The sequence below is a fragment of the Wasmannia auropunctata genome, unplaced genomic scaffold, assembly GCF_000956235.1.
Source record: "Wasmannia auropunctata unplaced genomic scaffold, wasmannia.A_1.0 LD336078.1, whole genome shotgun sequence".
Lineage (NCBI taxonomy): Eukaryota > Metazoa > Arthropoda > Insecta > Hymenoptera > Formicidae > Wasmannia > Wasmannia auropunctata.
The window spans coordinates 4,342,999-4,357,986 of record NW_012026812.1 but is presented as its reverse complement, the minus strand read 5'-3'; the positions used below and the strand labels follow the sequence as shown (position 1 = coordinate 4,357,986).

General features: G+C 39.1%; 2 protein-coding genes across 4 annotated transcripts; one reads left to right on the top strand and one right to left on the bottom strand.

Moving 5' to 3' along the window:
* The first annotated feature begins 279 nt into the window (after positions 1-279).
* On the top strand, positions 280-4,379 carry LOC105449035 (trichohyalin). 2 transcript variants are annotated; one of them, XM_011688024.1, is made up of 5 exons: positions 281-1,084; positions 1,352-1,414; positions 1,960-2,077; positions 2,171-2,336; positions 2,559-4,379. In XM_011688024.1, the coding sequence occupies exons 1-5, from the start codon at positions 1,027-1,029 to the stop codon at positions 3,180-3,182; spliced, it is 1,029 nt and encodes a 342-aa protein (XP_011686326.1). In that variant the 5' UTR covers positions 281-1,026; the 3' UTR covers positions 3,183-4,379. The 2 variants fall into 2 exon arrangements, with proteins under 2 accessions (XP_011686327.1, XP_011686326.1); XM_011688025.1 differs by lacking the exon at positions 1,352-1,414 and having other exon boundaries at positions 280-1,084.
* A 418-nt stretch (positions 4,380-4,797) lies between these two features.
* Positions 4,798-14,455, bottom strand: LOC105449034 (protein ELYS). 2 transcript variants are annotated; one of them, XM_011688022.1, is made up of 6 exons: positions 14,135-14,455; positions 13,553-13,921; positions 13,129-13,429; positions 6,868-12,993; positions 6,395-6,476; positions 4,798-6,247 (listed from the first exon to the last, which is right to left on the bottom strand). In XM_011688022.1, exons 1-6 carry the CDS (start codon positions 14,162-14,164, stop codon positions 6,061-6,063), a joined length of 7,095 nt encoding a protein of 2,364 aa, XP_011686324.1. In that variant the 5' UTR covers positions 14,165-14,455; the 3' UTR covers positions 4,798-6,060. The 2 variants fall into 2 exon arrangements, with proteins under 2 accessions (XP_011686324.1, XP_011686325.1); XM_011688023.1 differs by having other exon boundaries at positions 6,160-6,247; positions 6,399-6,476.
* Positions 14,456-14,988: the final 533 nt, after the last annotated feature.

The following is a 14,988-nucleotide window of genomic DNA, read 5'->3' as shown; positions in this document are numbered from 1 at the left end:
TATATATATATATATATATAATAGATAGATAGATATAGATAGCGAGTGAATTTTACATGCAATGAAATTCAAGAATGTTGCAATTTCTCGATAATCTCACACGTATAAAATAAAATATATTCTACAATTTGGTTTACAATCATGTCCAAGTAGAAAAAAAAAGTGCAATTGTCATGTAGAAGGGCGATAAAATAAAATTCACATTCACATGCCGTACGTTATCGTTCTCTCCTCTCCCCATGGGAGATATACAAAACACACTTGTGTATCGATCTAAGTAATATCATTGACCCCAGTTGTTAGATTAGGTTAGGTAAAGCAAATTCTGCTCCTTTCTCTCGATCGCCCTCATTTCATCCCTTTCACCGTGCGCGCGCGGCGCGTGCTCGACATCCATTCATCGCACAGTTGATCGCCGTTACTACGCGGCACGCGCTACTACTAATTTACTATCCGTTCCGAAAATCAAAAAACCTCGACTCTTCTCCATAACCTACGTCGACATTTGTGACGCGTCGTGACGCGACCGCTTTGTCTGATTTAACCTGGCTTTGTCACTTGTCAATTATTACAGAGAGATTATGCGCTGCAATCTGGATCAACTACAAAAGAAATTTAATATTTCTTACATTACTCCAACAACGAATTTGCTTGATATTTGAAAAAAAAAAAAATTTCAAGGCTTTTGCAAGATTTAAATCCTCGTTTTCAAGGTCTCTCTCTCTCTCTCTCTTTCTCTCGGGCTTGAGCTGCCTGTGAGCATATCGCGGCATCGCGTGTGTGTACATACATACGACGTGCATGTGCGTGTGCATTACCCTTACGACTCCTACGAGTTACGAGGACGAGACGAGACACTGCCACTTGCTGCCACTTGCCAGTCGTTCAGAGTTTCAAGATGGAGAAAAAACAACGCTGCGACTGCTTTCGCGCAAAGTCGTTGTAAATACCTGCTATAAGCCTCATAAGAGTACACGGCGATTGATCTATGTACTAGTTTCCGCGTGAGATCGACGAGAAAGTGTAATGGCGAAATCCGTGCTAAGTTCGGACACGCTGCCAAAGGCGGGTCGTGTAAACGAAGGTGAGGCTTGAAGATTTTTTTTATTCTTTTCTTGCCCACACTTGTCTCTGTGTACTGTAAGCTCGATTCTTTATTGCATGCTATCAGAGTCTTTCCTTCGTGTTTTCACATTTACTACATACATAGTTGAATTCAAGTGCAACAAAGAATAAAGCAAAAGATTCTCAAATTAACGAATGTGTCTCACTTGAGGTCTCATCTCACGCGATTAGTCATTGCATTGGCATTCGTAATGTAAATTTGTACTGTATTTGTGTGATTTTGCAGTATGCCGCGAATGGTTGGTACACGAGGATGGAGCATTGGCTTATCGACTTCAGGATGAAGAAAGTACGCAAAAAATTTTATGCATACATATTCATCATGTTAATCATGTAGAAAGTAGATGCACGCACGTATAGAGAATGCTAAATTTGTGCAAGGTTGTCTTAAGATGCAATCAATTGCTGTAGAGTGATCGAATTTGTCACTTTAGAAAAAACAATACAAATTTTCTTTGTCAATTAAAATTATGGAATTAATTTGAAAAACATGCCATTATGTGCCAAAAGGAAAGAAAAAAAAGGAAAAGACTTTAAAAAGCTTATTAAAATAAAACTATGTGATATAGCTTAAGATATGCCCTAAAGATTTTTGTCATACTTTTGTAAGAATATAAGACGAGAAGATATCAAAGAGAAAAAAGGATAAATATAATTGTATATAATATTTGTGAATTTTTTGAAGGCTGAAAAAATGGATAGGTTAATGCTCTGTACAAGATGTAGAGGCTCAGAAAAGGATTTAAATGCATATATATTATATAAGATGTCTGTATCTGTTCTGTCAGTACCTGTAAAAGACTTTAATATACAATTCTCTGTTATGATTTATAGTCAAGGAACATTATACTGGTAACAAAACCCGTAATGCACAAGTAAGAGAAGATGTGCCACGAGCCAAAGTTGAGCAGGAACTGGAAGCATTGAGATATCAAACTTACGTTCAACAACAGTTAGTAACATTGAATAACATTATTTAAAGTTTAAAAATTATTTCATAAAGATACTACTGTTTTAAAATATTCCTTTTTTTTTTTGCAAAAAGGGAAGAGAGAGATGCGCTTGTTGCGAGGCAGATTGCACTTTCTCTGGAACGAGAGGAGAGACAGAAAGAGCGTGAATTGCAAGAAATGATGAGATTACAATTAAGATTGGGAGATGAAGCTATGCAGCAAGAATTTGAAAGACGTATGCAAGAAGAAAAAGATGAGGTAGTCACAATATTTTGTAATTAAGTTTCATTAATTGACACTAAAGTGGTTACATAAATTTATATATAAATAATAATAATAAAATGTATATAAAACCTAAATATATATTTATTTAAGTTTTATATATATATATATATATATTTTTTTTTTATTTAAGAAAAAAAGAAATGTTTTATTTGTCAGCGTAAAAATATAAGCGTTAAATCTTGTTTTATATGACAGGAACTGGCAAAAAAGTTGCAACAAGAAGAAGAAAATTACGACGATCCGGAAGACGAGCGAATAATACTGGATCAAAAATTGGCGATGGAGGCGCAGGATGCTGAATTGGCGCGAATGCTTCAAGATAAGGAGCGTGCAAAAGCTCGTAAAGCACGAGAGAGGGCGAGACAGAAGAAGCTAGAGCGGGAGCGTCTGCAGCAGCAGCAGCAGCAAGCAGATGAACAGAATCTCACAGAATCTCAAAGACCTCAAAGACCAGACAGGCTGGACTTGAAGACTCTGTCAAACAAGAATCGAACTCGTTATCCTACCAATTATTCTCAGTATTCGGATCCCGAGGAAATCCAAACGTTGGACAATCCCATTGACAATGTGCGAGAAGTGGCAAATGTCGCGGCCATTATAGATCCCACTTATAATATCCATCGAGGTACTTCAAGCAGTTCGAGCAGTACAGTAAGCCCCACTTACGTTTTGCCGACGCCACCCCAGGAATTGATGGCAGATGATGTACCATGTTACATGCCAATTCAAGGCCAGCGACGAAATCAGACTCAATCACCGTCTAACGCGCACGAGGAGAAGCACAAGCGACGAGTTAAAGACGGATGTAAGCATCAGTAAAAGAGACATCATAAAAGTTGAGAGAAAGATCAATATTTTTTTATAAAAAAATTCGTTTCTTATCTATTGCCATCAAATAATGATATAAATTAATGAGCAGAATTCATCGTATTGAGCAATATTAATGATACATTTATTTTATGTGTGTGTGTGTGTGTGTGTGTGTGTGTGTGTGCGCGCGTGCGTGTGTGCGTGTGTTTACTTTCGCGACATGTGTGTATGAATTTTAGATTTTACAATGATTTCTTCATATTAATAGAATGTATTGCCATATGTTATGCGATAACGTAAACTAATGCCATACATTCCACAAAATCTAATGTGCCTTTTAAAGGGCATTTAAAGAAATCTAAGAGCTTTAATAACTTAAAAAATTAACGAATTACTCATTATCAGTAATAATTATAATTGCTGATATTCGAATGGATAGATCGTATTGTGCTCGATTTTCTTTTTACATTTCTCAGTAACTGATATGTCTCTCTAACACACTGGTGTATTACATACACGTATATGAAATATATAAAGACTAGCTAGTGTAAATATGTTCAAATTTTGGATATTTTTAAATATAGAATAAAAGGAAATGATCTTAGACAATCAGAGAACAATTTGTAAGAGATATATTTTTCAACTTGATGCATTTATATGTGACGAGAAAGCAGTGACAGTGTACAAATATTGATCGACTACAAGAATTGTTATAGAATCTCATAATTTACGTTAATAGATCAAAGATGTATAGAGCATTAAAATTAAAATGCGTGAACAGATGAAAAATGCAGAAATTATAAAAACTTTTCCAAATTATGTTTCTAATACGTTCAAACTAACTCTAACAAAACACGTACATCGTACGTTTCCGCTACACATCGTTCAACCCTACAAGGATTGTCTATAATATTATGTTTAATTTGTTAATAAATCGCAATTGTTTAAAATCCTTTTGTATTTAATAGAGTAGAATGTAAAAAATAAACAACACTGCCAAAGATAACAATAATAAAGGCCTTTAAAAAAAGTGTTGATAAAGAAAGTGTGTACCTATGCACACATTAGTGTGTGTGTGTGTGTGTGTGTGTGTATGAGGGCGCGCGCGCGCGCGTGTATAAAAAAATCTAAAATCGAGTCTTATATAAGCAATGTATTGCAGTATTTTTTGAATTTTGAAATATAACCAAGCTTCCAAAATGCAGATATATTGTCGATTATAATATATTGAAGGGAAATGTTAGAGAGAGAGAAAGAGAGAAAAAATACAGTTATTACAAAAAGTACAGTTGTTACATTTCGCTTTCAAAAAAAAAAAAAGAAATAAAAATATTTTGAAATTACCTTTAATTAATTTCGAAGTAACACATTTATAAAATGCTTAGAATTTATTTATTACTAGTTCTTTGTCGTTATAAAGGATATATATATATATATATATATATGGATTATTTTATGTATGTATGTACTACATGTATTATATATTAACTTATATAAGAGCTATGTTCAGAAGAATAAAAATCTCTATTGATAGCTTTTCAAGCAATATTCTATTAGAATATATGAATTCTTTTTATATTATTTGTGGTGAGTGGAATTTTCTCTCGTTTGATACTATCATGTATTACCTTTCTTTTACATTTATTGTATCAATACAACTATACATGAGTATGATAATAAATTATTTACAAAGATATGATACATTTCTTGTCTTCTCGCCGAAAATATATAAGAGTGTGTATGTATTATATTAATATATGCAAAATATGTAGCAAAGAATCCTGTGCTACAAAATGAAAATGTAGAAATACTAACATAAAAAAAACTAATAACTGACAGAAAATATATTTAAAGTGTATGTATAAACGGAATGAATGCTATTGTAATGGCCAAAGAAAGAGCGTGTCGTGTGTGTGTGCGTGTGTGCGTGCAACGCAATCGTTTGATATTTTGACATTTTTTAATGATAATTTACCATTTATAATATTGTTTGACATGACTCATTGAAATCTCACATACACACACTTGTCAATTCGTACAATGATATAGAAATAACGCAATATACCTCTCGAGATTGGACGAAACAATCTTTTTTTTTTTTTTTAAATGCAACTTGGACATGTATGATGTGTAATTTGAATTGCAATTTGCAGGTTTACAAATCTGATAAAAATAATTTTTGAATCTCTAAGTATTGAAAGAAAAAAGAAAGATACTTCTTCATATAATTTCAACATCGTATTAGGGTATATTCCAAATATCGCTGTTGGAATATTCGATTATCTCCCACCATGACTTAAATTACCCTAACACAAATTCTAATCTAATTCGGATTAGAATCTAATCAGAATTAAAGAAAATTAATTAATTGGAAAAGAAAATCAAGATACTTTCCCTAATTGTTATTTGAAACAAATCTCAAGTTGTTCGCAAAGAAAAAAACAAGATCTTGATCAACATTACAAATAAAATAATCGTTTTAATTTTCTACTTTTTAGAATACAAGTGTTAATTAAATCTTTCAAGTTGAATTTTTGTTTATCAGCATTCGTAGTTATTCGTTTTACCAGAGAGATTATTTTGTACTGTATTTTTTGACCAGAATAAAGACGTACTGAAACTTGTAAGAGTTTTAATGGTCAACAATTTTTACGTATGTAACGATTCCTAACGTTTCACGTATCATTTTATGCCTGTAAGTGTTAAAAGTGTTAATGCTCTGCAACGAGTAATCGTTGCCGTGCCGCGCTTTAATTGGTAGAAGCACGTAATAAAGAAAAAAATATTGCGGTGATAAGAAAAATATGTGAAATAAATTTATAAAAAAAAGTGTATTGAAAGATTTACAAACTTAAATACGCGACAGAATTCTGGGAAATTTTCAGTTTTAATCAAGATCTGTTGTATTTTTGGATCGTTTAGATACAATAAATTTTTCGCGAAATCGCGATCCAAAATCATTTTTTACTAAACGAGCGTAACGGCCGGATTCGATGCCATGAGGTTTCTCTGAGAAGACAGCGGGCCGTTGATCTCCTTCCTGATAAGGACTCGGTATAAACGAGCTTATTTTTCTGTGGAAAATATAAACATAGGATATAAATCAACTTGTTTATCTTTTACTTTTTCTCTCTTTAATAAAAAGAGACGAAATAAAGATGGTTAAAGTTAAAAAAAGTGAGAGAAGTGATTGTATCGCAAATTAATTAAAAAACAACAACCTACGATGATGTTGGTCCGAAGAAATATTTTTAGATCTGGTTTGGGGCGGTGAGAACACATAATTCGGGACTTGTCCAATGTCTGTAAATTGAAGAGCACGATCATCAAATCACGTGTTTAATATTTGAATACCCGCTATTCGGATAAGTAAATAAATAGAATTACGTCCTAGCTTGTACACATAATTAAGCGACTAAGCGATTTTATCAGTAGGTTCATAATTAATTTGTGTAAAAAATTGATAAACATTGAATTCTTCTTTTGAGCGAAAGGAAGAGAGAATTCAAAGGATAATTTACAAAGTGCAATCTCTCTTGAAGCAATCCTCCAGAGAGAAGAAGAGATGTGACAAAATATTGACAAAAAAAAATTCAGTTTGTTACGAGATGTAAGAGTTGCCTGCAGAGCGTAAGCTGACTTGGAGCATTTACTTGGCTGAAGCTGAAGCGCGGTCTATTTGTTAAGATTATACCTTTCTCATCTAACGGCATGTCGTCAGTCTTCTCCGGCAGCGAGAAGGAATAGAGATTGCTGGATTCTTGACTCATGCTGGTCTTGCGCGGTCTACCTCTTGGTCTTGGCTTCACCATGTCTTTTTTCGTCTTCTTGATCGTGCTTGTTACCGTCCTTTTTCCAGACGCTGAAATATCGATATCATTCTCCGCAAGCTCTTCCGCTATTGGCGGCACCATCGCGTCAACGCGATTTCGAACTCTCCTTTTCATCTCCGTGTGTGTCACATCCGCGCTGGTCGCTCTTCTCTGTCTGGCATTACTCTGTACAGCTTTCTTCCTGGTGGCTCTCGTCGTCTCCCTCAATGACGGACTCAAAATCTCCTCCAATTCTTCCGGCACGGACAGCACTGACGTGCTTCGAATGCGCGCGTTTCTCGTTAGTCTACCGACGACAATCTCCCGCGACATCTCTCTCGCGGCGGAACTCCCGGATTTTTCCGAATCGTCCGGAGGCTCGGCGACCTCTGGGATGATTTCGTTGATAATACTACTGGACCTACGTCGCCGTGATCCTATGCCGAGTCGCGCCGTCATCTCCTTAGGTACTGAACTACCGCGTTTCCGGTAGTTTGTTTTAATGCCTGGCTCCTTTGTAGTCAAACGCTCCTTGTCGAAATCTCTTGTAGATGATCTTAATGATCTGCTTGTCGATGCAATACTACAATCCGTATCAGACGATACCGAAGACATTCTCGTGCGCCGCAAAGACCTCTTGTTCGCATTCTCGCTTCCTTCCTCGTCGTCACTCCCCGTCTCCCTCGCAAAACTCCTCTCTCGCGAAGCCAGTGGCACGTCCGCCTGTAATTCTTTTCTTGCGAAAGAAGCGAGTCTTGTGCTTCTTCTGACTGGTAATTCGTCTTTGACGCTCTCGGAATCGCTATCTTTCGTTTCGAGATCCCGCGGCTGCATCTCCTTCGCAATGGACGTACATCTGCGACCTCTTCTCGTTAATGATTGCGCATCAGAGTTTTCTGATTGTGACTCAAGATTATTCTCGTCCGAGCTCATCACGAGCACGTCCTTCGCGAGAGAACTCGCTCTTCGGCCACGTAATTTTCCCGAGGAGGGAGAATCTATCCTTATCTCCTTTGCTGCCGAACTCGCTCTCCTCGAACGCGATGATATTTCCAACGGTGATATTTCCGTTTCCTGCGACGAATGATCTTTTGGAAAATTTAGCGTGGCCAAAGTAGTCGTCCCTTGCAATCGCGGAGAATCCTTCGTCACTGAACTTGCTCTTCGTAGACGGGTGACTTTATCTGGCTCTGCATGCCGCGTCGGAACATCTGCTGTGTCTATTACGACCGAATCTGCTCTACGTGATCTAGTCATACGTACAGACGAAACATCCGTGACCTCAACTCGATTCCTCTCACTTTCCGAGAAATTGTCGCCAGCTGACAGCTTCCTCTCGGCTTCCTTCTCATTTTCATTGGATATCTCGACCCTACGATCGTCTACTTTATGCAGTTTTATAAAGCTTGAAAAAATGTTGTCGTACCTGTCATCGACATTGGCCCGATGCTGTCGGGGTGCTGATGGAGCTTTATCATTATCAAGGTTTCTCTTCAAGACACTTTCTCTCTCACTTGATTTATAATAACTCTTCTCATTGGATTCGTCGCTCTTCTCCCTTTCGATATTCTGCGCGACGTAGAGTTCTTGTAAATTGGAATACCTACCATTTTTCGCTTTTGGTTCTTCTGCAGTTTCTCTAGTACTGGAATCGGACTCATCGTCTGTAATGTTCGACATGTCGTAATAAAATATACGCTTTGAATGAACATGAATTGGCATCGAATGCGTCTCTTCTTTATTATTATCCGCACCATCATGTACTACCCGCGGAGTCACAGCAGCAGCAGCTCTACTATTCGCAGATTCATCGTCAGTCAAATCAATGTCACCCATTACAATGTCACCCTGCACCGATTCTTGCAAACCGTTGGATTTCGTTATGCCGCATTCTTCTGTTCCGTATGCCGGATTCTCGTGGGATGAACGAGAAGTAGGTACTTGACTTTGATCCAAATGCATCTGCGTGTCATCTGTCAGAATAGTGGATAGACTCTCGAACATCTCCTCATGTTCGTCTGCACTGTCCTCGTCGTCGTTTCGCAATCCAAGTAGTTCCTCGTCAGACTCGTCCGAAACTTGGGTTGGACTCGATTCCGTGACCTTCCCAGATTCGGAGAATACGGGCATTTCGTAATTCAGCAAACTCCGACTATTTTCCCTCGCCGTTATTGTCCTTCCGCCGTTATTGTATTTGTTCTCGATTCGATTCTCGCTCTCCACGACTTTGTCTTCTTGTTCCGCGAGATTTGATGCGTTTTCATCGCAATCAAATCGTTCAATGGACACGTCCCTTAGCACGTCAACATCTTCGTTATTCGCGTTTCCTTCCATCGCTCGCTTAACGTCAACATTAACAGATGTTTGAGAAACTATAATCTTCGTTAATGGAGTGGATGAAATGGTAAATTTATCGTTATCTCCATCTCTTCCTTTCCCGGGCAATCTCCATTGCGACGGACTGGTGCGTCCTGATCTCCTTGTAAGGTCACTGATGTCGACGCTGCTGTCAGAGGACAGTACAGTGGTCGAATAGATGGAGCTGGCCGATAATAAGGAGCTACGTCCTCTCGGTGTACCTGGAATAAACTGGGATTCTTTGTTCGTCTCTTCGAAAGTCATCGAGGTCGCTGCGGCGGACAAGTTTACGGACGATTGTAAGGCACTTCTTCTGAGGCTGGGTCGCGGACGGGCGTAGCAATGAATCTTACCGGAAGTATTGCTACTGTCATTCAAAACCGCGCTTTCGCAATATACTGCAGACTTGTTGTTTGCGTCCAAACAAGGACTGAAGAATGCATCATTACTCGCTTCGTTCGAATGTTGGAGGAAAATATCGGTCTCGTTATCGTTTTGTTCTTCCTTTTCCTCCTTCTCTTTTTCCTCATCCTCCTCTTCCTCCTCGTCACACGTCAGAGCATCTTTCTTGGATTGATTGATGTTAAAAAGAAATCGTATCTGTCTACTGATTTTCCTCTCCTTCTCGGTGGACAGTCTATCGGTGCAGGCCTCCTTCACTTGGGATATTACGGTAGGAGACGTCGAGTTTCTTACGAGTTGTCTAATCTTCAAAATAGATTGCGGTGTCTCTAGAACGTGATCCTTGTTCGTGGAGACATTAGGTTTGCGCTTTACCAGAGGCGTCTCGAAAGTTTCCAACAATCCCGATTCTTCCGAAGCTCGTTTGTCCGAAACGACGTTACTCGACGGTGATCCGGAGACATTCTCGCGATCCGATAATTTCCGGCGTTTTACGCCGTCCGATGACATTATGTCCGCATCTTCTTCGATCTCTTCGTAGATCTGATCGATCGTACGTTTGCCACGATTATTGCTCCTCTTATCGACTCGCATCAGCGCCGGAAACAATACACAATTCATGTTTACGCCATAACTGTTGAGTCTCAACGACGTGCAGGGCGCACTGACAAACGGGATCTGAGATTTTTCTCCTCGTAAATAAGTTTCTCTGGCCTTCGTGATCGCCGTCTCATATATATTCCGCAGTCTGTCGTGGCTTTTGCAATGCGACATCGGTCGGGAATGGCGCGCCTTCAGATCCGCGTCTGAATTTTTCGCTGCCGTATTCGTGGAGAATCGTTTCGTGACATCAGGCAAGGTCATGTCGTACGCGCCAAGCATACTGAACGACGTGGACTGCACGTCTTTGATCAAGTTTGACTGCCGAATCGGATAGCAGCCGCCAATTACTTCCGTGTAACGGCATCGTTGTAGATAGTATAATAAACGTAAATCTTCCATCTTGTTCTCCTCGAGAAATTTAACAAACACCTCCTCCTCCTCAACGTCCAGTACTAAGTGCAGAATCTCGTCGAGCTTGCCGTACTTGCTGCATGCTTGGAAAAAGCTGGTTAGCAGTTGTTCGTAATGACAGGGTGGCCGACGATGGAAAGCGGACTGTACCAGACCATGCTCCACCGAAAGACTCATGGCCATACCTTGCTCTTCCATGGAGGATAGGGCAGGTTTTCTCACGCGAAGATATACGAGCGCCAGTTTGTGTTGATTATTACGCACCAAAGTACGCAATATGAGTTTGTGGTGCCAATCCTTAATATCGGAGTCACAGACTAACTGGCCGGTTATCGTGTCGAGGAATTCCTGATAATTTTCGTGATCAAGCAGCCAGAATGCCTGAGTGAGCTTGATGAGGCTAGGGCTCATCATGAATGCGGACGGATATTTGATGAGCTGTTTCACCGCGGGATACAGCCGCTGCAGCAGCATAGCCACGTCCATTAGAAGGTAAATTGTGATCTGATGTCTGCAATTAATCTCATTTGCTTCCGTCTGATGACAATCGGTTAAATAAGATCGTAATAGAGATTGCAACGATGGTGGTGGGTAGCAGCCATTCATAGCGATGCTACCCTCTCTTTCCCATTGTGCTTTCAACATGGAACATTCGCGCGTTATCAGCTCGTCGATAAATAAATTTTCCTCCTTTTCGCGATTGCTGCCATTGTTTTTTAAAAACTGTGCCCGCTTCTCCTTATAAAGCACCGAAAGTTTCTCGTAAGGATAAGGCACTCTTAGCGCTAAGGAGATAGGCAGCGTACCCTTCTCCTCCTCCTCCTCCTCCTCCTCCTCTTCTTCTTGTTGTTCCGCCCTGTCTGCTGCTGATATTGCTGCTTCTTCCTCCTCCTTTTCCTCAAAATCTTGCATTTCGGGTAACAGTCCTACATCGTAGAACCAAAGGAGTACTTGAAAATATATAGACACGCGTCTCAACGTCCTTCGTTGCTTCGTCAAGTCCATCATCGCGGACGGCAATTTACCCACTACATTGGACAAACATTCCAATTGCTGCGAGCAAAATCGCAAAGTTTTTACATCAGCTTCACCGATGCTGCTGCCTGATTGATCAAACAGAGGAATACAAAGCCGATCCGCAATCATTTTTATCATAGAAGCTCTCTGGACGACCCACTTAAGGAAAGTGGGATACAAGTAAGAGGCACTACCGTCCGACCACTCTGTAGCGCATTTTATCAGAAAAGTAGACCACCGCTGTTCCAAGCAGAGGGACAGCAACATCTCTCGTTGTGCGCTTTGATCGCTGGCGAACGAAAATTCCGAATTGAACGGCACCAATCCGACCGAAAGACATCTATGAAACGTTTCAAATGGTTGTATCAATACGACTGGACCCGCCGTAGCAATTTCACGCAGCAAATCGGTCTGAATCCCACGAGTCATCCAGAATGTCAGTTTCGTTGAGTTAAGCTCTATCCATTCAAGGGACAAGGAGTTGGGATAAAACAATTCCTCGGACGAGCTCGGGCTGTTGCTGGAAAATTCTTGCAAACTGTGCGGAATATATGCGAAACTTATGACCGACTGACTGTCTACCTCGTTTTGTGCGTCCGATTTTGTGCGATACGTTGCTAATATGCTGTTTGGATTCTGACACTCGCTGATGGTGTGCGGCATTTGCTCTTTATACCATTGATTTAAATCAAACAGAAATACTCTGTCGTTGGTGGCGATAAGCAGCAGATTATCCTCGCCTCTTCTAGCAGCCGATTCGGTCTGTTCTGGATTGGACTCTCTCTCAACGGTGCACAAACCGATAACCTTATCTCCTTCGTTCAGTTCCGATTCAAACTTGAGACTGGGATCATCTTCTAGATTGAAGTACAAGTTTATCTCTCTGTCACAGTATTTCCTTTCAAACAGCATGGCGTACATTCGCAGTATCGGTGGCGCTTTTGACAATTCGTCCTGGAATACAACCCACAAATAATAAAAAGGTCTAGGATCATCCGTGGGTTCCAACAAGGCCAAATGCGTAACTGTCATGTTCTCGTCGATAGGCGTACTAATCCATCCTATGGAGCCATCATTCTGCCAAATTATCACTCTACCTAAACAGCCGGAAATTAAACAGCCAATCTTTGTGGAGCTAACGATCGCGGTGGTCAAATTCTCGCCGAGCAAAGATGATTCAAAATCTTCTCTGTTAAAGCCAATGTGTTTTTCTATACCTGAGAATTAAATTACCAATTACTGATAAAATATTAATTCAAGATTTGTGTGCGTGCGTGCGTGTGTGCCTGCACTTGCTTAATAGTATCAATGTGCTTAGATAATGATTATCAACTTCTGTATCCAGTACTTACGATTGTTGAACAAATTATAAGCCGCATGCTTTTCTCGATTTCTGAATTGACATCTACCAATAATTTGTTTTGCCGATGGAAAATCAATTTCTGCCGGTGATGTTTCGTCCATAACAGTAGATGAATCTTGTGTGTCCCATATAGTTCGTCGGAGATCGATCATAATATGCTGAAGATTACGCAAAGCTACACAGGCCATTCCATCCATTTCGCTTAGTATGTTATCAGGTCTTTTATCATTGAATTCCTCCCATTCTGCACCACCCGTCACAACACAGACTTGTTCTATCCCACATGGCATCTGGACAAAACGTAATAAAAATACAAAACAAATAATCACCTATAAGTAATTACAATCCTAAGCAGTGATTAAAAAATGAATGTGATTTACTTAGAGGATATTTAATATTTAAATAATACTTACACGGATAGCTCTCAAAACACGGGATGTAGTACAGTCAAATATACACAATAAACCAAAGGAATCTTTTATTTTGGTTGCACAATTATCTATTCCAACGAGCAGCAATGGAAATTCTCCAGATTGCGCAGGAAATTGGAAAACGGATGTTACAATACCACGAAACATCCAACTGCTAACGCTCTCTCCTAATTTCACATTAAAGACTACCAAATGGCAACCATAACTCAGCCATGCGTATGTTGCATTATGCAGAAATCCTCCACGACAATCACTAACATTGTCGTGCTCTTGAAGGTTCGCAGATTGACCATACTCTAAATTTCTTAACCAGTTTGACACAGGAAATTGAAGATTCACGATTCTGCGAATCTGTACGAGAGAATTATCGTGAAAATTGATATATATATATATATATATATACATAAAAGCGATGAGTTTTTTCTTTTATTTCAAATAGAATCCATTTTTATTTTCGGCCCAATTCGATTCAAAGTAGAAAAAAAATTATCAATTGAGAGCGTTTCAAACTGTCGCGATAGCTTATAAACCAATAATTTAAATATTTTTTATGTAATCACTCACCTCGCAGTTAACTTCCTCCAGCTCCTTCATTTCTCAGGCCAGCTACCGAAATATTTCATCAGAGTTGCATTTAATAAAAACCGTTTTTACGGGTTCGCAACGAGGTTATGTTGGCGCCAAATCTCACGTTTGCTCTCGTAATAAAATAGGAAACGCATACACACTTAAGAATACAATGAAATTGGACGTGCACTACAAAATGAAGTTATTGGAAGAATACAATAATTAATTCAGTGTAATTTGGAATCGTACTACGTATGAAATTGATATTATCTATCTATTAATTTTGCTGCGCGCTCTCTCTCTCTCTCTTTCTCTCTGTCCAATCACCAATGGTAATGCAAAAACTGCAAAAAGGATAGACTAGATAAACGCAAGATGGCGTGTTATGATCATCACGAAATTCATGAATAAAGCCTCGTATCCACGATACTAGAAATCGGTCCAAGTTTTTGGACCGATAACTGTGTAGCCAATCAACTTGCAGCTTTCACGAAGGGTGAGTTTCTACTGGACGCGTCATCCGTCGCGCGTCACGAATTAATCAATCAGAGAGTCCCTCTAATCAATCAAAATATCCCATTTTATTACAAATTTGCTTTTGGCTGGCCGCCTTTAATAATATACCTTGTTGGGGGTTCAGGAAAATATGTTAAATAATTGTTCTGTGACTTTTTAATTGCTGACGTATTCGGTAAAAATGAGATAACTTGATCAATTAAAAAGATCGCGCGCCCTCGCGTAATATAATACAATATATATGATTTTATATTTATGGATATAGCACAAACTCGAACCACATCCATTTTCAACGTTATAATTTTATCGACAATGTTAGAAAATGGATGTAGTAC

What these genes read in the sequence shown, in the direction of transcription:
- LOC105449035 (XM_011688024.1), top strand. Translation starts at nt 1,027, where the DNA reads ATGGCGAAATCCGTGCTAAGTTCGGACACGCTGCCAAAGGCGGGTCGT. An exon ending in GGCGGGTCGTGTAAACGAAG is followed by an intron (nt 1,085 to 1,351) that starts GTGAGGCTTGAA and finishes GTGATTTTGCAG; the next exon opens with TATGCCGCGAATGGTTGGTA. An exon ending in CAAACTTACGTTCAACAACA is followed by an intron (nt 2,078 to 2,170) that starts GTTAGTAACATT and finishes TTTTGCAAAAAG; the next exon opens with GGAAGAGAGAGATGCGCTTG.
- LOC105449034 (XM_011688022.1), bottom strand. Translation starts at nt 14,164, where the DNA reads ATGAAGGAGCTGGAGGAAGTTAACTGCGAG. An exon ending in GTGTTTTGAGAGCTATCCGT is followed by an intron (nt 13,430 to 13,552) that starts GTAAGTATTATT and finishes CGTTTTGTCCAG; the next exon opens with ATGCCATGTGGGATAGAACA. An exon ending in TTATAATTTGTTCAACAATC is followed by an intron (nt 12,994 to 13,128) that starts GTAAGTACTGGA and finishes TTTAATTCTCAG; the next exon opens with GTATAGAAAAACACATTGGC.